Consider the following 17,940-nt stretch of genomic DNA (forward strand, 5'->3'; position numbering starts at 1 on the left):
ACTGAGCTCCGGCGCCGAGCCGGGCAGTGGGCTCTCCAGGACGGCCCCCCCCCGGGGGGCGGAACCCCGGGTTGTTTTATCGAGATCACCCGGGGCGAGAGCAGCGGCTGTCGGGCGCGGGGAACGGACACCAGCCGGCCGAGACAGGAGCCGATGGGGCGCACTGGCCTGGAGCAGCCTGGCAGCCGCCGCGGAAGAGTGCAGCCCGGCCGAGAGGAAGGGGCCTAGCGGCAGCGGGGAAAAAGAGCGCTGGGATCATGGGGGCGGGGGGACGACGACGCAGCACCCGACCAGGGGGAGCCCAGAGCCGGGGCCGGCCGGACGATGCCGGTCCAGGGTTCCCGCGGAGGGCGGAGGGGTGGGGGAACCCTCCGTCGGTGCCCCCCTTCATCGCAGAAAAGACACAAAAGCGTTTTCATCGTTCGCGGAGTCTGCAGAGATAAACCCCGCATGTTTCCACCTGGAAAAACGCGAAGTGATTAGATTGCAGGAAAGTCAATGAGCAGGACAAACGTACTGCTAATGTGCTACGAGCGTCGCTGATGACAGATACGGATTATCGGCCGGCCTCAGGGCACTGATTTAGCTTTCACTCGAAGATGGGAGGGAGAGGCATCGGCTCTGCCCCTCGGGACTCGCACGGCCGGGCTGGCCTGGGCACGGGGCAGCGGCCCCCGGGAGCCACGGAGCGACCGCGGGTGCCTGAGGCACCCAGGAAACGCGCGTCGAGAAGACGGAGAGAGATGGACACGGTCACAGTCACCGGGAAAGCGGGGAGCTCCCCGGCTCACCCCGTCCTGCAGCCCGTAGGGGCAGCTGTGCAGTGGTGCCAAGCCATGCCCCGCCGGCGCGGAGCGGCGGAGACGCGAGCTTACCCTGTTCCGTCGATCCCGTGCAAGGCAGAAGAGTACCGGCGGGGCCGGCTCCTCGGGAACGATTGTCTGTGCATGGTGAACGGATTAGCGCCCGGTCTCCCTCTCACTGGCGGAGCCGAAGCTGCCGCTGCTGGCTCTACGCGTTCGGAGGCCGAACCCCGCGGGCCGGGAGGAGGACGTGCTCCATTGTTCCGGGCACCTCCACCGCGAGCGGGCGAGCGGTGGGATGCGGGAGGACCACGGACCTCCGCGACGGAATCGCGACGGCGTGCGGCCGAGGGAGGCACCTGCACAGGGAGACAGCCCCCGGCGGGGCGGCGCGATGGCTCCTGCCCCCCCGAGACAGGCCAACCCCGCGTCCCGGGAGAGCCGGGATGGTCCGCGGCTCTCAGGGGACGGTCGCGCCCCGCCGCCGGGCTGCCGTCAGCACCGACCCGTTGGCCGAGCCGGGGGCAAGGCCCGCAGAAATGGACAAGGGGACAAGGGGCTTCGTGAGGAGCGTGATAAATCCTTTACTACTTGTTGCTGCTGTTTGCAACAGGGAGAGAAAAAAGCAACGAAGTCGTTTATTAAACCTTCTTTAGGGCAGCGTCATTTTTAATCTCACGTTTTCACGTTAAGCAGTTTACGAGGATGCACATAACAAGACACACGGTGTTACAGCATGTCCAACTTCAGCAACCGAAAATACAGACCATTGATCGAGCCCGAGTAAACACTTCCCAGACTTACACCGATATTAGAGCTGCTGGTTCAAGCTAAACGAAACCCATTCACCTGCAAACGGTTCTGATGACAGACATGGCAACAACCAAGGGGCATCGCGTTTTAGTAAGTGCTCTGATGCGGCAAGGCCGATTCATGTTCTTTTTGTGAACACTTGAAAAAGTTCTAGTTCCCCACTTGTCGTTAATCTTTTTCTTGGCTAACTGTGCATCAGGAAGCAGGAGCTGGCGGCTGTGAGACATGAAATGCGCTGCAAAACCCCGCTCCCGGGATTATTTTCTATTGCGACCTCAAACCCGAATTCTTCTTTTCTTGGCAAGTGAGCACATACTCGATTAAGAAGAGTACCTACGGTAGTTTTCTTTGTGCGAACGAGCTTCGTTCCGCGATGAGGTGTCGGCCGTTCCCCCTCCGCATACCGAGGGCTGTACGTCCCCGCCAGGCCTCTCCGGTGCTGGTGGGGTTGGGCAAAGCCCTCTGCGCCCAGCCGCTGTTCCCAGCATGAAACACCGCGTTCAGCACCGCGCTACAGACATTCGACCCTAACGCAAGGGACGGCTGCCATGCCCTGGGAACCGATGACCGACACGGAGGCGAGCGGGCCGGGGAGCAAGGCTCGCTCCCTCCTGTCGGAGGGAGACCTGCCCGGCGCGGCAGAGCCGCTTCCCGTCCCTCCCACGCCCTGAGCGGCACTCGGCGGACGCCTCCGCTGCCTTCCCGGCCCTGCCGCAGCGGGTAGGTCTCCCAGAGCCGAGCCCTTTCGGGCTCAGCGGCGGGTCCCGCCTCCCAGCGAGGTCCCCGCCCCGCGGGAAGCGCCCGCCGCGGCGGGACGGGAGAGGAGCGGCGTTGACCCCGGCAGGAGCAGAGCGGAGCTGACCCGGCGGGAGGGGAGCTGCTCTGACGCCGGCGGGCGGGGCCGGGGCCCTGCTGCGGGGTCCCGGTGGCGGAGGCGCGGCCACGTGCGGCACCGCGCGCTCCCACGGCGCCCGGGGTCCGCCCGGCCCGGCCGTGACGTGTCGGGGTGGGGGTGCTCGGCGCCCGCCGATTGGGCCGCGGAGGCGGCGCGGGGAGGTGGCCGCCCAATGGGCGCAGAGCTCGCCGGTGCCCGCGCGGTTATCTGCGCCCCGGGGCGCGGCACGCAGGGTCCCTGCTGCCGCCGGGACACGCGGCCGAGGCGAGGCGCAGAACCCAGCCCCGTGGCACCAATCGCGTCCCGTCCGTTTCTTCCTCTCGATCCCGGGCCCAGGGCAGCCGCCGCAGCCCGCCGGGACGCTCCGCCGGCGGGGGGCTCCTTTCGCCGGGACTCCTACCTCTGCCGTGTCGCTGCGCGGCCCCGACTTGGCTTTCGCCGCTCTCCAGCCTGGACGTTCGTGGTGCGCGTCGCCGAGCGGCGGGGGCGGGCGGAGCTGCGCCGCTGTTCCCCTGCTGCCGGCAAACTTTGGTACTTGCTGCTGCTTTGATACTGCCAGCAGAAGAGGGACTGTCCCGCCAGCGCGGGGCCTCGGGGCTGCAGCTGCCGGCGCGGTTGGAGACGGACCCACGCTCTCTGATGACCGCCAATGTTAGCGGTGGGGCAGATGGATGCTAATCGCCAGAGCGCGTTCGTCCTCAGCAGTACGCCGCTGGCTGCGCTGCACAACATGGCCGAGATGAAGACCTCCCTCTTCCCCTACGCCCTGCAGAACCCCTCCGGCTTCAAGGCGCCGGCCCTGGGCGGGCTTAACACGCAGCTCCCCTTGGGGACGCCGCATGGAATAAGCGACATCCTGGGGCGGCCCGTGGGCTCCGCCAGCAACCTGCTGGGCGGGCTGCCCCGCATCAACGGGCTGGCGGCCTCGGCGGGGATGTACTTCAACCCCGCCGCAGTCTCCCGCTATCCGAAGCCGCTAGCGGAGCTGCCGGGGCGGCCGCCCATCTTCTGGCCGGGAGTGGTGCAGGGCTCTCCCTGGAGAGACCCCCGGCTCTCCTGTCCCGGTAAGTGCGCCCGGTTCCAGCGGAGAGCGCGGGCAGGGGCGGGCGGGCGCGGTTGACGGGGCGGCAGCCGCGATCCGGGACTTCCCTGCACCGAATCCTGCTCGGAGCCAGCTGGGCCCGAGGCAGCCTCGCCGCACATCGGGTCCTGGGCTGGGACCGGTGCAGACCCGGGCTCTGACGAAGCCGTTTCTCCTCCGCTTTTAGCTCAGGCGGGGATGGTTTTGGACAAGGACGGCAAGAAGAAACATTCGCGCCCGACTTTCTCCGGGCAGCAGATTTTTGCTTTGGAGAAAACCTTCGAACAGACGAAGTACTTGGCCGGACCGGAGCGGGCCCGACTCGCCTATTCCCTCGGGATGACCGAGAGCCAGGTGAAGGTAGGTGCCGCGGGCGCGCCGGGCCGGGCCCGGTATCCCTCTGCAGACGCCGGGGCAGCGCGGCAGCTCCTGGCTTCGGCAGTGGTTGTCACCGACCAGGAGAACCGCAGCCACACGGCTCGTTTATTTTAAAGTCAACTGTAATTTAAATTACGTTTGGATTTCGGATAAGGATTTTAGCCCAAGTTCTACATAACCCATTTGGTCCTTATAGTGCTTTGTGTTGCAAGCGATATAAGAAATATTTATATATATCAGAAACCCCCAAACAAGAAAACCAACAAAAACCAAAACCAGAGCAAAAAAACCCCCAACAAAACCAAACCCAAACACACAGAAAAAATGAAATCAAACCCACAAACATAAAAAATAACGAACAAACGAAAAAAAAAATCTAAATAAACCCCAAATAGATAAACCCCTCCCCAAAAAGCCGGGCAGGTAACTGCTTCCCACGCGTCAGTTTTCAGGGCAGATGCTATCCAGCAGTTGGCACGGCTTTCCCTTGCATAGCCACACAATTATTTGGCAACGACTTGAGGCGCCTCGACCCGTTGAGATGCGCTGGGAACCCAAAAACCTTATTTTTCTGGCCACCGTATCTCGTTTTCGACTGAAACCGCCGCTTTTACCATTGCACCGCCCCGGCTGGGGACGTCCGCGGGGTGGTCACCGGGGTAGGGGTGTTGGTGTTCCCAGCGCGTCACCTTCCGGTGTTGTCGCCGCGGCGGGACGGGGCAGCCCGGCCCGGGGGAGGGTGTCGGGTCGCGGGTCGGCGGGACTGAGCCGTGCCCCGTGCCTGTGCCCAGGTCTGGTTCCAGAACAGACGGACCAAGTGGCGGAAGCGGCACGCGGCGGAAATGGCCTCGGCGAAGAAGAAGCACGACTCAGAGACGGAGAAGCTGAAGGAGAGCTCGGACAATGAGGACGATGAGGAGTACAACAAGCCCCTGGACCCGAACTCCGACGACGAAAAAATCACGCGGCTACTGAAGAAGCACAAACCCACGGCCCTGTCCCTGGTGAGCCCCTGCAGCACCAGCTCGGATACCTTGTGAGGGCCTCGGTGGGATGGCAGAGCGGGGTGTTGTACAGCCCAAGATGTATGTGAGATGTATATATTTTTTACAGAATAAGTTATGAAATTATTTTCTCTCCCATCGGTGTAAATTTCAAAGGAATTTTTCCAACGTTTTTGGGGTTTGTTTCGTGTCCCGTTGAGGTTTGCTCCTCTTTCTTTTCACCTTCTTGCAGATTTCCTTCTCCTAACAATCAGATTTTGTTACGTTTTCTATGGGTCGCCAAATTCAAGCTCAGCCACTTTGTATATAGTAAATTTCAGATTTTGTGCTGTATATTTCTAGTGTAAAAAATGGCTGTTTTCTTTCAATCCCTCCCTCTGTGTTTTGGCGGTTTGGTTTCTCCTGACTCTGGATTTTATGCTTAATAATATCAAAAGAGAGAAAACAACCCAAAAAGCACTAGAGGAAAATGGACACTTGATTTTACATTGGGATCAAATAATGTCTCCACGCAGGTTGGAAAGACTTTGTATAAATCAATAAATTATTTAACAAGCTTCTCCTTTAGCGTGTTTCTTCCCGCATTACCTCGGTTTGGGTTGTGGGGCCGAGCGGCGGAGGCTCTGGGAGCGCGGGGCCGCGCGGCTTCTGGCCTTCGCTCCCTCGCCTGGGGGCTCTGACCTGCAGGGCTGCCCTCGCCCGGCGTTCCCCCCCTCCTCCGCCGTGCTGGGGCCGTGGTCGGGCGCTCCCGTGCCCCTCCCGCCCGCAGCTGGGTGCCCGCCCGCGCCGCTCCGCGACGGGACGAAAATACGCTGGGGTCGATAGGCTGAGCCGGGCACTGCCTGACGGGAACGCGGACCTGGGACCCCCCGAAAGAAAATACACGGGACTGAACGTGCAGCCCCGAACCTGCCGTGTGCAAGGGCCGTGGCAGCGCCGGTTCCCAGCACCGAAAGCGTTTCGGTGGCCGCTGGCAGGCGATGCGTTGTGCTCCGTAGAAAGGACGCGTCCCACCGCGGTGTTCGGATACCGGCCGCTGCAAAAAACCGGGAGGCGAACCTGCCAACCTGGCGGCGGGGTCCGCAAACAGCGAGCTCCCACCTCGCGTCACCCCCAGAGCCCTGGGCCCGCACCCGGCACTGGCGGCCCTGCACCTACCGGCGGGGTCACGACCTGCCCATAACGAGACCCAGGTAACGGCGCAGCCGTCGAGCTGCGACGCAGCTGCCCGGGCACGCAGGAAGAGCAGCGGGTGCTAGCCCCCAACCGCGCTGCCTTTTAGCCATTTATTTTAATTTAATGAATGAGACATTCTGTTCCTTTCGCCTCCGAGCTACTGTTTCGCAGCCTAAACAAAAGCAAGGGCCGCTCCGCGGGCCGGCCGCACTCCAGCGCCCCTGGGGAGGGCCGTGACACGCTCCGGCACCGCGGGCCGGTTATGAGTCCCGGTGCTGCCGCAGCCGCCTTCCACAGCACTGGCCGGGTTTGCGCTCCCTGCACAGTGGGCGGCTGAAGCCTCTGCCCGCCAGCCCGACGGGAACCGAGAGCTGCAGCCCCGCTGCCACCGCCGCTGCTCCCCGGTGGCTGCAGGGGGTCCGCGGCCCCGCGCGGAGACGTTCCCTCCCCGCAGCTGCAGGGCGGCGGCCCTGGCCTGCGTCGGGACAAATCTCGCTAAGAGGAAGGGCAGCAGAGGCTCTGATCGGCGCTTCCCCCCGCCGGGACCCCCTGCCCATCTGCGCCGCTCCCCCCCAGGCCGTTGGTCTCGCTCGTCTTGTTTATTTCCCTCGGACCCGGGCAGCCCCTCGGTTCGGGGGACGGGACTGGGGGTCCTGCAAATCGGTACTCACTGAGAGTAAGGCCTGGCAGGACGTCGCTCGAGCCGCACCGCGGCTACGGAAGGAGCAGATCAAGTTTATAAACTGCTCTTCGGCTCTGAGCACTCCGAAACAGACCGCTGCAACCGCAGCGACGAACAAGAGCCAACCTTCCAGCTCCTAAGGGGAAACGACCAAATAAAGCCCACCCGCATCTGGAAGTCGGATTGTTCACACCTGCGGCTCTCTGCCTGCCTGGGAGCGGAGTTAAAGCGGCCCGCGGAGCCCCCAAACCTGCGCTCGGGGATGACCGCTCGGCCCTTCGCGGAGCGGGGCCCTGGGGCTGCGCAGAGACCGATACCGGTCGCGGGGCCGGACCCCGCCAGCTGCGGGCGGGAGCGCTGCCGGTAACGGCCCCACCCGGGCGTCGCTCAACGCCAAAGTTGCGTTACGAGTTGTTGCGGGTTCAGTTTGACACTCGTCGAGTTCCTGTGACAGGTCACCCCCACCCAGCGCCTGCAGCCCGGCGGGGTCCGGATTTACAGCCTCCCGGTCTTCGGCTGTGGTGAGTTTTATCTAGGAACGAGGCTCCATCACGAGCTTGACCAGGCAGCGGGTTTTCTGCACCCGGGGATAGTCAGGAAGGAGCTTACGATGGCAAATTCATCGAGCTGCTGGGCGCTGGCATCTCCTGAATAGCTCACAAAGTCAAGTAACTCCCCGTGAATCAGCACTCCAATGCAAACTCCAAAACGTCTTTTCCTCGGTTTGTCTTGTGTTTTGATTAACTCTACGAGCTGCATTCTGCAACACGGGTTCCCATCTGAGAAATACCCCGTTAACTGGCAGGAGATTAAAAGGTAACTCATTAATGAGAAATGTGACAATTAAGTAATTTCCCTGTAGTCCTCAATGCCCAGATTAAAGGGACAGACACAACCGCATTCACCATGATTAGTTTTATTGCTTGAGAACCAGAGTACTCGTTTCTAAAGGCCTTCGAAGTTATCATGAGTTGAGTTTGCTTAAATAGAATTACTGTGTGGTTATAATGCAACATGGCACAACGACGATACAGAGCTGCAACACCCGCTGGGCAACAGCACTTAACAAAAACCCAGCTCGTACTGCTGAGAACACACTCTGCAAGCGGACATCAAATCATTTTCAATGGTAGTGATTTATACCAAAATCAAGCATCAATCTAATGCCATCACACAGTCCATGAACTCTGTAGTGTTCTAAATTAAATCAATAAAACATACATTTGTGTTTCATCAACAGACTCCCTAATTACCTTTTAATGTTTTATTTAGTGGTGGGAGAAAAATGCTTGTAACAAGGTTATATTATAGCTGCATCGAGCTACTAACCAGGAAAATTTACAGTTGTTTTTTTTATTTCCTTCAACACTGTATAAATACAGTCTGCGTCCAATACAGCTGCTACCTGAAGCAGACTATCCTTCTCTTCTCCCGTGTTGTTATCGTTTCAATATAGAATACTTGGCACCATAAACAGTAACAAAAGACAGACAAAACCAGTTTACAAAATTTTGGAAAGTTACACCTAGCTAAGAACTTCACATTCAATCCTTAATATTACATAGAAAGAAGGGATTATAGGAGTAACAAAGTGAAACTGCTAATATATGTGCTATATAGTATGCTATATATATCTGTATCCAGGATGGCACTGCTATATATTATTTATTATATAAATGTTGGCTGTTGATGTACACTTAACTAAACCTGCTAGGACTCGGACACTAACTGCTGATATGGCACTCTCAAGCATTCATATTGGAAAGTATATTTAGCATAAGTTTTGGTCAGGTTTATAAATTATTTATATATCTGTGTATATATACACATACATACATATATATACACACACATATATGTATGTATAGAAAGCAGCTGCTGTGTGATTCAAAAACCATGTAACATGGCAGTATAGTAAATAACATGAGAAAAAAATTATAAAAATGAAAACCAAAATACTAAAACTAAAACCACAAACCATAAGCCTTGGTCAACAAAGAAAATACCATTTAAAACCATCGATAGCTCTATCTATACAATCCAATGTACAAAACTCCAAAGTGGTAAAGATATATAATGTTAGGCATGACACCTTTAGAAGTTCATAATATGCTTTTCCACATTGACAGACACTTACTAAAAGTTGAAAGTCGTGAAATCTAAAATACAGAACATCTCTGCTGTCTATTTAGAGTTTTGGCAACAGAATCGTGACATATATATAAAAAATAATTCCACGTTTCTACTTGATGTCACATGAACATACAAGACAGTGAGGTATGTGAGGCTTTTCTCGAACAGAGTCCAGATGCTGAAGCATAGTGTACGATCAGCAGTCTAAAAATGTGGCACTCGGGACTTGATTTATCAATACAGCTGTTAGGATTAAGTGTTTCGGTTCGTGGCGTGCTCCTTCCCTCCTGCTACAGGCTGGCTTCATGGAAAATCTTCTCGTTCCGTTGGCATCTTTTTCCTGTTGCAGAATTGGCAGTTTTTTAAAAAGAAAAATAAACACAGGGGAAATGTTGTAGAGAATATAAACGTAGAGGAAAAAAAATGATATTTACCACCACATCACTGCACGACACAACACTTGTGCACATTTGCAATAGGTTTACCTGCCCCAGCAGCTATTCGAAAGGACAGGAACACAGGCTGCAGCAAGTCAGGGAAAAATAGAAGTTACATGTTTGAAATGGAAACATTATGTTTTTACAGTCAGCAGTAAACACAACAAAAATTCCTCTATGACTGGGAACAAAACAGTGCAAGCATTTTCCTGATTAATCTAGCTGCAAAACGCACAGGAGAACTCCATCGCCCTACAGATCTCTGCTGTCCTTGAAGTCTAAGAGGAAATTTGCCCCTGATTTCCACAGGAAGAGGCTCTGGTTTTAGACACAGCTCCCCCTTATCACTGATTGCATCAGCTCCACTGAAAGTGCATGCTAAAAAGATCTGCGTTAGGTACACTAGTGACAAAGGAAAGAGATTTCTGGTTGTGAGCTGGCTGCCCTGCAGCTGCTGAAACCCTGAGCTTCCCATTTCACTGTAGCAGTGAGTAAACTGATGTAGTTTAAAACCTGACTTGGGTGTATCTGGACAAATATCTTAAGCACATTCTTCCTTAGAACAACACCACTGTCTCACAAGAACTCTTGACCACAAAAGTAAATACAGGCATGTATTTGTGAATTTGGATGCATGCATACACATGTGGTTACCCACTATCCATCACTGACTTAACATTCAAGAGGCTTACGCTGTCTGACACATTACCACTATCATATAGTTTACAAGTTTCTACATGAGTTTTTTATAGGTCTTATATTGTTTTAATCTGGGCTTTCAAAGCTTTCCTCCTCCTCCTTGATCAGCTTTTTTCAAAGAGAGCAACACTCAGTTTGGCTGGATTCCTGACTGTGTTTCCCACCTGGTACCTGCAGCAGAGAAGATTGTAAAATTCTGTCTTCGAGCTGCCAATATGCTGTTTTACTAATGAGCAGTGAGGCACCAACGTCATGGAATCTATGCCTTGGAAGCAATTTTAATAACCCAATAAAAAGTGGGTTTTCAACTACAATGAAAATACTTTTGTTTAACAGCAAGAGTCGTAAGTGCACAGACAGCTGCTGCTCCTCTTCATTTTGTATTGTACCATGCTTCCAGCCTAGAGCACATCATCCTGTTCTTTCTTTTATTTCATACAAGTGCCTACCCTAACATACTGTCTGCTTTCAGTTGAATTCAACTTTAAAACATTTTCAAGTCTTTAAATTAAAAATAGGACACAGATATAGTTGACTTAAACATAGAGTTAACAGAAGCTAGTGCACTCATTCTTCGTCCTCATGAGAAAGACGTAGAAGACACAATCTAAATGTTTCATTTATTTACCTTGTGATCCCCCATGCAGACATTAGGCCCAATGTGGTCATATATTACTATCTTCTCATCATTTTCTGACTAGTTAAAAGAAAAAGAAACACAAAAACCCCCGGTCAGTGCAGGCATTCTCCGCATTACATGCACAGAAAGGAAACACGGAAATGATTAATGCAAATAGTTCAAACCAGCTTCTGAGGGAAGCAACATTAACACATCTTCGCTTGGCTTCTCCACAGAAAGACCATGTAGAATGAGTTTTTATGTCCAGTGCTGTTTGCAGTCATTTGTGTAATTTGTCCATGCAAAATAACCCACAAAATCACTGCACCTACTCCTTACTTCTGGGACCTCAAGACATTTTTAACACTTGAAATGAATGAAATGGATGAAATGAATGGCTTGGATACGATGCATCCAGCCTTCTGCCAGGGACATGCAGTCAGTGCATTTGGCCAGTCCTTTTTTAAGAACAACACACAATTTTTGTCGAATGAGGTGCGATAGATGCTGTTCTTCAAATTAAATGCAATCCACATTGCCTTCTAAGAGGATTTGATTTCACCATATAGGTGATTTTACATGTTTGGAGAAGGGAATGAATTTACAGTTTATGAGTATAATCTTTAACCTTTCTATGAGACACATTTCTTCATCTGAAAAAAAAACATCGACTTTAAGAAAACCAGCAAGTGAAAGATTACATTCCTCCAGACTCCATTATGAATTACTTTCATTTTGTTCCATGTTGAACTCTATCCTTATGCACTGACTTCTTTAGCATTTGTAACTTAATGAATAATAAAACGTACTCATCTTTCTGTCACTTGCAATAAATGTAATTTTGAGAATCTGTTTTGATTCTCAAGCACAATACTTCAGGAGTAAATACAAAACTATTGCCATACAAAATGACTTCTTATTATGCTGAACAATTCCTAAGAGCTAATTAAACCTGCAATCTGCACACTCTCAAGTCTCTAATACAATCATAGATGTGCTTTAAAGCAGTTGGCAATACTAATTTATTTTGTATGAAACAGTCAAGACTTTCTCATCTGTAATCAGTCAAGTTTACTGGGCATTAACTTTATATAAACAGTAGCACTTAGAACTATAAAGTTAAAACTGAATTATCTTTAATGCAGTAAGGAAGCTTAAGGTCAGATTTACTTTATAGCATGCTTGTCTGCCAAAAATATAAAAACATAACCTTCTGCATTGTATGCATGAGCACTTTCCAATATTTCAAGATCATAATGCCACCGGCATCGGAAGTGGGGATACATTCATCAAAAGTGACTTGATAATTTACAAAGGCAGCATAAAATTGTGGATTTTCAACTGCATAATCTTTAGACAGATAAACAAATTACAGCGGTGCACAAGCAGAAACAATATACACTTGGCTGAGCATTCATTACTTCACGCTATCAGGCATCAAGGCAGCTCCCTAGCAGTGGGCAACCTTTGGTGTTTTAGGGCTCAGGAAGCATAAAATAACATGATGGTGAGGTAACCGACCATGGCATGATAGATGATGTTGCATGAAAGCTGTTTACAGCCCATGTCTGCACAATCTGTAATGCCTACTATGGAGCTGAGCACACTGTACAGTGTGGCAATTTGTGTACCCTATCCTTTCTTTACATGGGATTAAAATGCAGATTTACCACAGTTTTGTTTGAAATAAAATAGAGAACTGCTAAGCGAGAAAAATAAATTCTTTATTTGCCTATAAGAAAAATGAATACAGCAAAATAATTACCAGCCTCAGAATATTCAATACCTAGCTACAGCCAAAAATTCTTTACGATTTCATATATATTTGTATTTGACGGATTTGTCATAGTGTAACGAGTTAATTAAAATCTGCTTTTACTTAGCTCCAAAGCCTCTGCAATGGAGTAAATTCTCAAAGGCAAGGCAAATACTGCTTGCTGTGCAGAACCACAGAAACTTGTAAGGTCATTTTGCCCTTTCCTCTATCACTTCAGCATTCTTTTCTACTGAATATTTCCATTAAGTTTTATGGGCCAGACTTGCAGCCTGGTTTTGAGCTGGGTAAGCTGGCTCCTTTCTCTGTACAAACTCCCTGAGGGAAGCCACTGTGCTAGTGTGGCCTCATCCCCAGCTGCAACCTTGTGTACGCGCTTCTGGAGATGTCCCACACTGCAGGCTCAGAATTTGCAAAAGCAGGGACAAAATTCTATGCATTTTTAAATGTAACTTTGAATGATCAAACCATTGGGCTTCTGGCCCATGGAGACTAAGAACTGGGCTGAGTGACCTCACAGTTACACATTTCTGTAGTGCTCTAACTTGGCTTTCCTTTGTTTAGTTTTCTCCCATTATATCCAAGTTATACCCCCTAGATAATCTGAAAGAATTCCTTTCCCTTTGTACTGTTTACACTCTTCAAGCCTTTGTGTACACTTCTATCTCCTTATTCATAGCTTTAAAAAAAAATCTTCCCTTATTGGCCACTCTTTCCATGGTTTTAAACCTTTGTTCTTTAGGAATTTCACGGGCACCAAGTACTAGCTTTGATATTTTGGGTAAAGTCTCACTTTTTCATAGGATATTTCTGTCCAACAAGATCAGATAACACTGATTTTGACATTACTATTTAAAGTCTCTGTTCCTCTCAGCTCCACGGTATTTTAATTAAATACTGTAGTACAGGCATTGTCTAAAGTTCTGGGTGAAGCTTCAAGCTCTTGTGCAGACACTTCTTACGCATTACAATAAGTAAGGAAGTACATTGAATGGAAATTTGAGTAGCTATGGAAAAAATGTTCTCAGCCTTTCAGTGAGTTATATACTGCAAAGCAAACAGTCTAATCATGAGATAAATAACCCTGATGAGAGAGAGAAACAGAAGGTTATAAACTTCGGGAGAGCAAGTTTCAAGGGTTTTGTTAATCTAAAGAGAAGAAAAAAGAAGCCCTGAAACTGCAGACTATGGATTTCTTTGCAAAGATGATTTTCTACAATTCACTCCCATTAAACTGCATTAGTTATATCAGCAACATACAGACAGACACATGGCAATTTTGGGTTTGGCAGGTCTGTTCTGTATCTGACAGTTAGATAGTCTGATCAGGAGGATAACCTCAATACTGCAAGTTACAGCACGTTCACCCTCCTGTTGTGCTCGTGGCCACGGCTGGCACAGGAGGGAAAACTTAGCTCAGGGCAGAACGGCCTGGGTGAGATCTCCTGATATCATACATGATTTCCTGATGTGTTCTTGCTCCTTTACAACAACTGGTACCTGGTATAAACAGGACAGCTCCCCAGCTACCAGAAGCAAGCATTTACGAAAACCAGAGGCAGTGTGAGCTGGCTCATGTAACTGCTGAGCTGGTTCAGTGTTTCCAAGGAAAGGAAGAGAGCAGAGGGCAGTAAGGATGAGAGAGAGAGAAAATGAGGGAAAAGGAAAATTGGAAGGCTCCTGACCTCTGTCTAGATCAACCCTGGATGGAGCATCACCAAGTTTACCTTACTGCTATACATTAAAACCCCAAGAGGAATTACAGGTTCTAAAAATGTTGTACAACGGTATTTGTAAAGCTTCAGTGGAATGTCTAAATTGAGGCACTTAGTAAGTGTACCAAGGTTAGGAGCCCACCTGTTGGATACTCTGCCTTCATTCAGGAGACAGTGATAGGAGATTTGGCCTATCTAGGAACTAACATATTCTTAGGAAATCCAGTTCTCACCACCAGCAACAGAAGGAACTTAAATCTACCACACTTGTAAGTCGGGTCCCTCAAGCTGCTGCCACACAGGTTTTTCTTTCAGTAGCATTACTCCTCAGTCAGCAGCCACTCCTGCTTCTGTCTGCGTCTGAGCCGAAGCCTTAGCAAGGGCTGCTCGTGCTGCTGTGCAGTGGGCTGGGGACTGAGGGGGGCGTTTATTTTCTGTTATTCTTGTTTAAAAAGAGGCAGGTTTCCCAGCAGCCTGCACCCCAGGGCACCACTGACACACACAGGAGAGACCACAGCAGCCAGCGCTGGCAGCTCACGTACCACAAGAGGCGTTTGTGACAGCTTGGGCTTTGGTAATTGCCAACGGGTCAACTGGGACAAACCTGTGTTCTTGGATGGGAGGCACTGGAGGCGTAACAGTTCATTACTGCCATGGTAAGCTGTCTTAGCTTGGTGTTTGCTACAGACAACTGAAAATCCAGGAACAAGCAGAAGTGTATCAGCCCTACCTACCTTTGCTGAAGATGTGGAGCCGTGGCGTGGCTGCAGGTCTGTACTTACTTTCAGAATGAGCTCCTTGGCTGAGTGGGACATCAGGATTCTGTCACACCAGGCTGGACACCTTGTATTCATGTACTGCTTTCCCTGGCTGGAGTCCTCGCTGTACGGGTAACTGCGAACAAATCACAATCACAGCCATCAGCAACTCCTTGGAAGCAGCCAAAAACCTCTGGCTCAACCAACCACATTAATTAAAAGATGCAACTGGCAAAAAGCAGCTCTTTTAGACTCTTCTCATATTTATCATCTTTCTTTTCTCCTCCCCATTTCTTTCTCATGTATTCTTTCTCTATTTCTCTTCTTATATCTACCACTCTTTTAAGACGCATACAGTCTCTGAACTCTTCCCTCCTACTTTGCAGTTTTGCATGTGAGAGTGTTTAAAGACAGAAAACTATCTGTGTGAAAGTAAGAAAATAATTTCAACAACTCAAGCCCAGAGCAGGCTGCTGGCTATGACTACAGAAAATAAATAAAGAGAAGATGAAACAGGAAACCTAGTGGAAAAACAAGTTCATCTCACAGGATTTCTTTGCAGGATTCTCTCAAGGATGGCTATCCAGGAATGTTTTAACGGAAAATAGTTCAGAGCACTGGGATCTCTGCAGCTGTACACAACCCCCACCTGTACGGATTCTCTGAGCCTGACAGAAGGGAAGGTATGACGCAAAAGCAGGCTCTTCAGGGGATTTCTGCAGAGCCAAGGAATTGGGAATATGGTTTAAGGACAATGATATTGACTACATAAGGTTCTGTACCTTTACATGAAACTGTGTTAACAAGATGCAAATTATTCTGTAAAGGCATCTGGAATAGAAGCTGATTAAATGGTAGTTATGCTGTGGGGTCACTTTAAATGTGCTATGTGATCTCCAGTGCGTTATAACTTACCTTTAAAAGGTAACAGAACCTGTTTAACCTACAGAACAGTCAGAAGTAAGCTAACTCAACACGCCTGTGTGAACCCACAGGCTGAAATCACCTAAAGGACCTGAAGTGGCAACCTCCGATTCAACCTCTAGGAGCCTGAGGCCAAAGCTTTCATCCTTTTATCCAAATGTTTAGTATGACAGAACCTTGAATGTGGTGATGACTCAGCATGCTGCAAGGCCCTCTGTTTTCCCAGACCATTTCCAAAATGGCATGGGGAAGCAGCCAAAGGGAAGTCTGGAGGAAATCCAGGGTGTTTGTTACTCAGTTTCTTGAATATTGGTCCTGAATGAACTGAAGTTTATCCTTGATAAATACATCATAAGGCTGATGCATATTATCTACACACGTATGTTTGGTGTATTTAAAATGACATCTGCATTTTGTTCTGCTCATCACTTTATTCATAAAGGAAATACTGAGGTTTTCCTGACGTGTGTTAAGAAAACATTTCTGGCATTGTAACAAAAAGGTTTGCATGCTTGAAGAGAAACTTATTTACCACCCTACTTGGTGGGATGCTCTGAAACTGAGACATATAGCTTTCTACCAAATGGGTTTACAAGCTACACTGCCATTAAAAAGATTAGCCATGGCAAGCATCCAAAGAAAGCACACTGAACGTACTGGAACAAACCAGTGATCTCAGTACCTTTTCCACCTCATCAAACCTAACAAGACTCATTTTCAAAACGTATTATGAGAATTCAATTTGCTGCTTCACTGACGTACAGAAGCACAGCTTATTTCTGAGTGTCTGTGAAATACTTTGATGATGTAATACTGTTGGTAGTAGAAGCTCTTTGTCTGCAATTTAAGGGTTGACTTTTTCTGGTAAGCTCTTTCTTTAGGTACTCAAGAACCCCACACAGCTGATGCAACTTTTTATGACATAAGGTAGAAGAATCAATCACATCTCCTCTAATCCTTCCTTTTACAGCATTAACTGTATGGCTTTTAAAGTATGATGTTCCATACCTGGAATGATCTGTTACTGCTCTGCGTTGGAGCATTTCATCCGAGAGCCCATATTCTATGAAATGGTATTTATCAATTTGCTTTATTGATCTTAACATTTCACAGGGTGAAAACTTCTGCCAATTTTTCAAGGTCTTTAGTGCTGATCGCCCAGTCAAGAAGTTACTGCAGTTTACAAGTATCTTTGACAAATCAGATTTCTAGTGGCTGTGACAGAGATGAAAACAAAATGCTGCAAAAGTTATCCAGACAAAATGATCTGTAGGTAATAATTTAATACAATAAAGTGGGGCAAGCTCTTTTTATAAGGCAGCATCCTTCCTTCAAGCCAGAAGTGTGGAGCACTCTGGCTGCACTCTAAGGACTAAGGCTTCTCCCTCCCCTCCACTGCCTCCCTGGCTCATGCAAGTCTCACTCAGTGAAATGCTGACATAGATGTAATAAAAAATCCTAACTAGCTATGCCCCCAAAACTCTTTTCTCTCCTACTTCATGCTCTAGAAGGATCACAAATACTTTGGAATAAGCAGGCTTCCTTTGCAGATCGGCTCAGTAAGTGATCATGACTCAGAACTGCTGGGAGGGGTGCTTCTTTGTGACTTAACAGGTTGTGGGCACAGAAGAGTTTAGTTCATTATATGCCATTTATCTTAACTAGATTTTTGCAAATAAAAGCTGTACTAGAGGTTTCTGGAATAGGACTGTCACCCAAGAGATTTTCATGAAACACACTGCTGACTGTATGCTATTCCAGAGTCACTTTTCACACAAGGTGCACTCCAGTAGCTGTCTCCATCATCCTGTTCTGTAGTTAAGTGAACAACAGTATGAAAATGGTGTGACTCTTTCCAGAACAGAATCATCTTCTCATGGGCTCTGAAGCTTTTACATGGTTGGAGCACTTGTAAGGTTTTTTTCCTCTATGGATACTCTGGTGTCTTACATGATGTTAACCTCACTGGGATGCCCTCCAACCAGCTGATGGGATTTAAAACCAGAAGCAAAAGAGGAGACAGACAGCTGCAGAAACTTTTGGGGAAGC

The 17,940-nt window shown here is 49.5% G+C and overlaps 2 protein-coding genes across 2 annotated transcripts in view; one reads left to right on the top strand and one right to left on the bottom strand.

Moving 5' to 3' along the window:
- Nucleotides 1-3,160: 3,160 nt before the first annotated feature.
- Nucleotides 3,161-5,010, top strand: NKX6-2 (NK6 homeobox 2; the record flags this gene model as incomplete). The annotated part of the gene is made up of 3 exons (XM_080621023.1): nt 3,161-3,575; nt 3,780-3,952; nt 4,762-5,010. The coding sequence occupies 3 exons, from the start codon at nt 3,161-3,163 to the stop codon at nt 5,008-5,010; spliced, it is 837 nt and encodes a 278-aa protein (XP_080477149.1).
- Nucleotides 5,011-9,288: 4,278 nt separating this feature from the next.
- Nucleotides 9,289-17,940, bottom strand: part of INPP5A (inositol polyphosphate-5-phosphatase A) — a gene marked incomplete at its 5' end in the record, with an annotated part of 219,221 nt that continues 210,569 nt past the window's right edge. Inside the window, 4 exons of the mRNA XM_080621714.1 lie at nt 9,289-9,305; nt 9,400-9,487; nt 10,730-10,798; nt 14,992-15,103. Coding sequence (XP_080477840.1) covers nt 9,407-9,487; nt 10,730-10,798; nt 14,992-15,103 — 262 coding nt within the window. The 3' untranslated portion in view covers nt 9,289-9,305; nt 9,400-9,406. The remainder of the gene's footprint in view (nt 9,306-9,399; nt 9,488-10,729; nt 10,799-14,991; nt 15,104-17,940) is intronic.

The sequence above is a fragment of the Psittacula echo genome, assembly GCF_963264785.1.
Source record: "Psittacula echo genome assembly, chromosome: 6".
NCBI lineage: Eukaryota > Metazoa > Chordata > Aves > Psittaciformes > Psittacidae > Psittacula > Psittacula echo.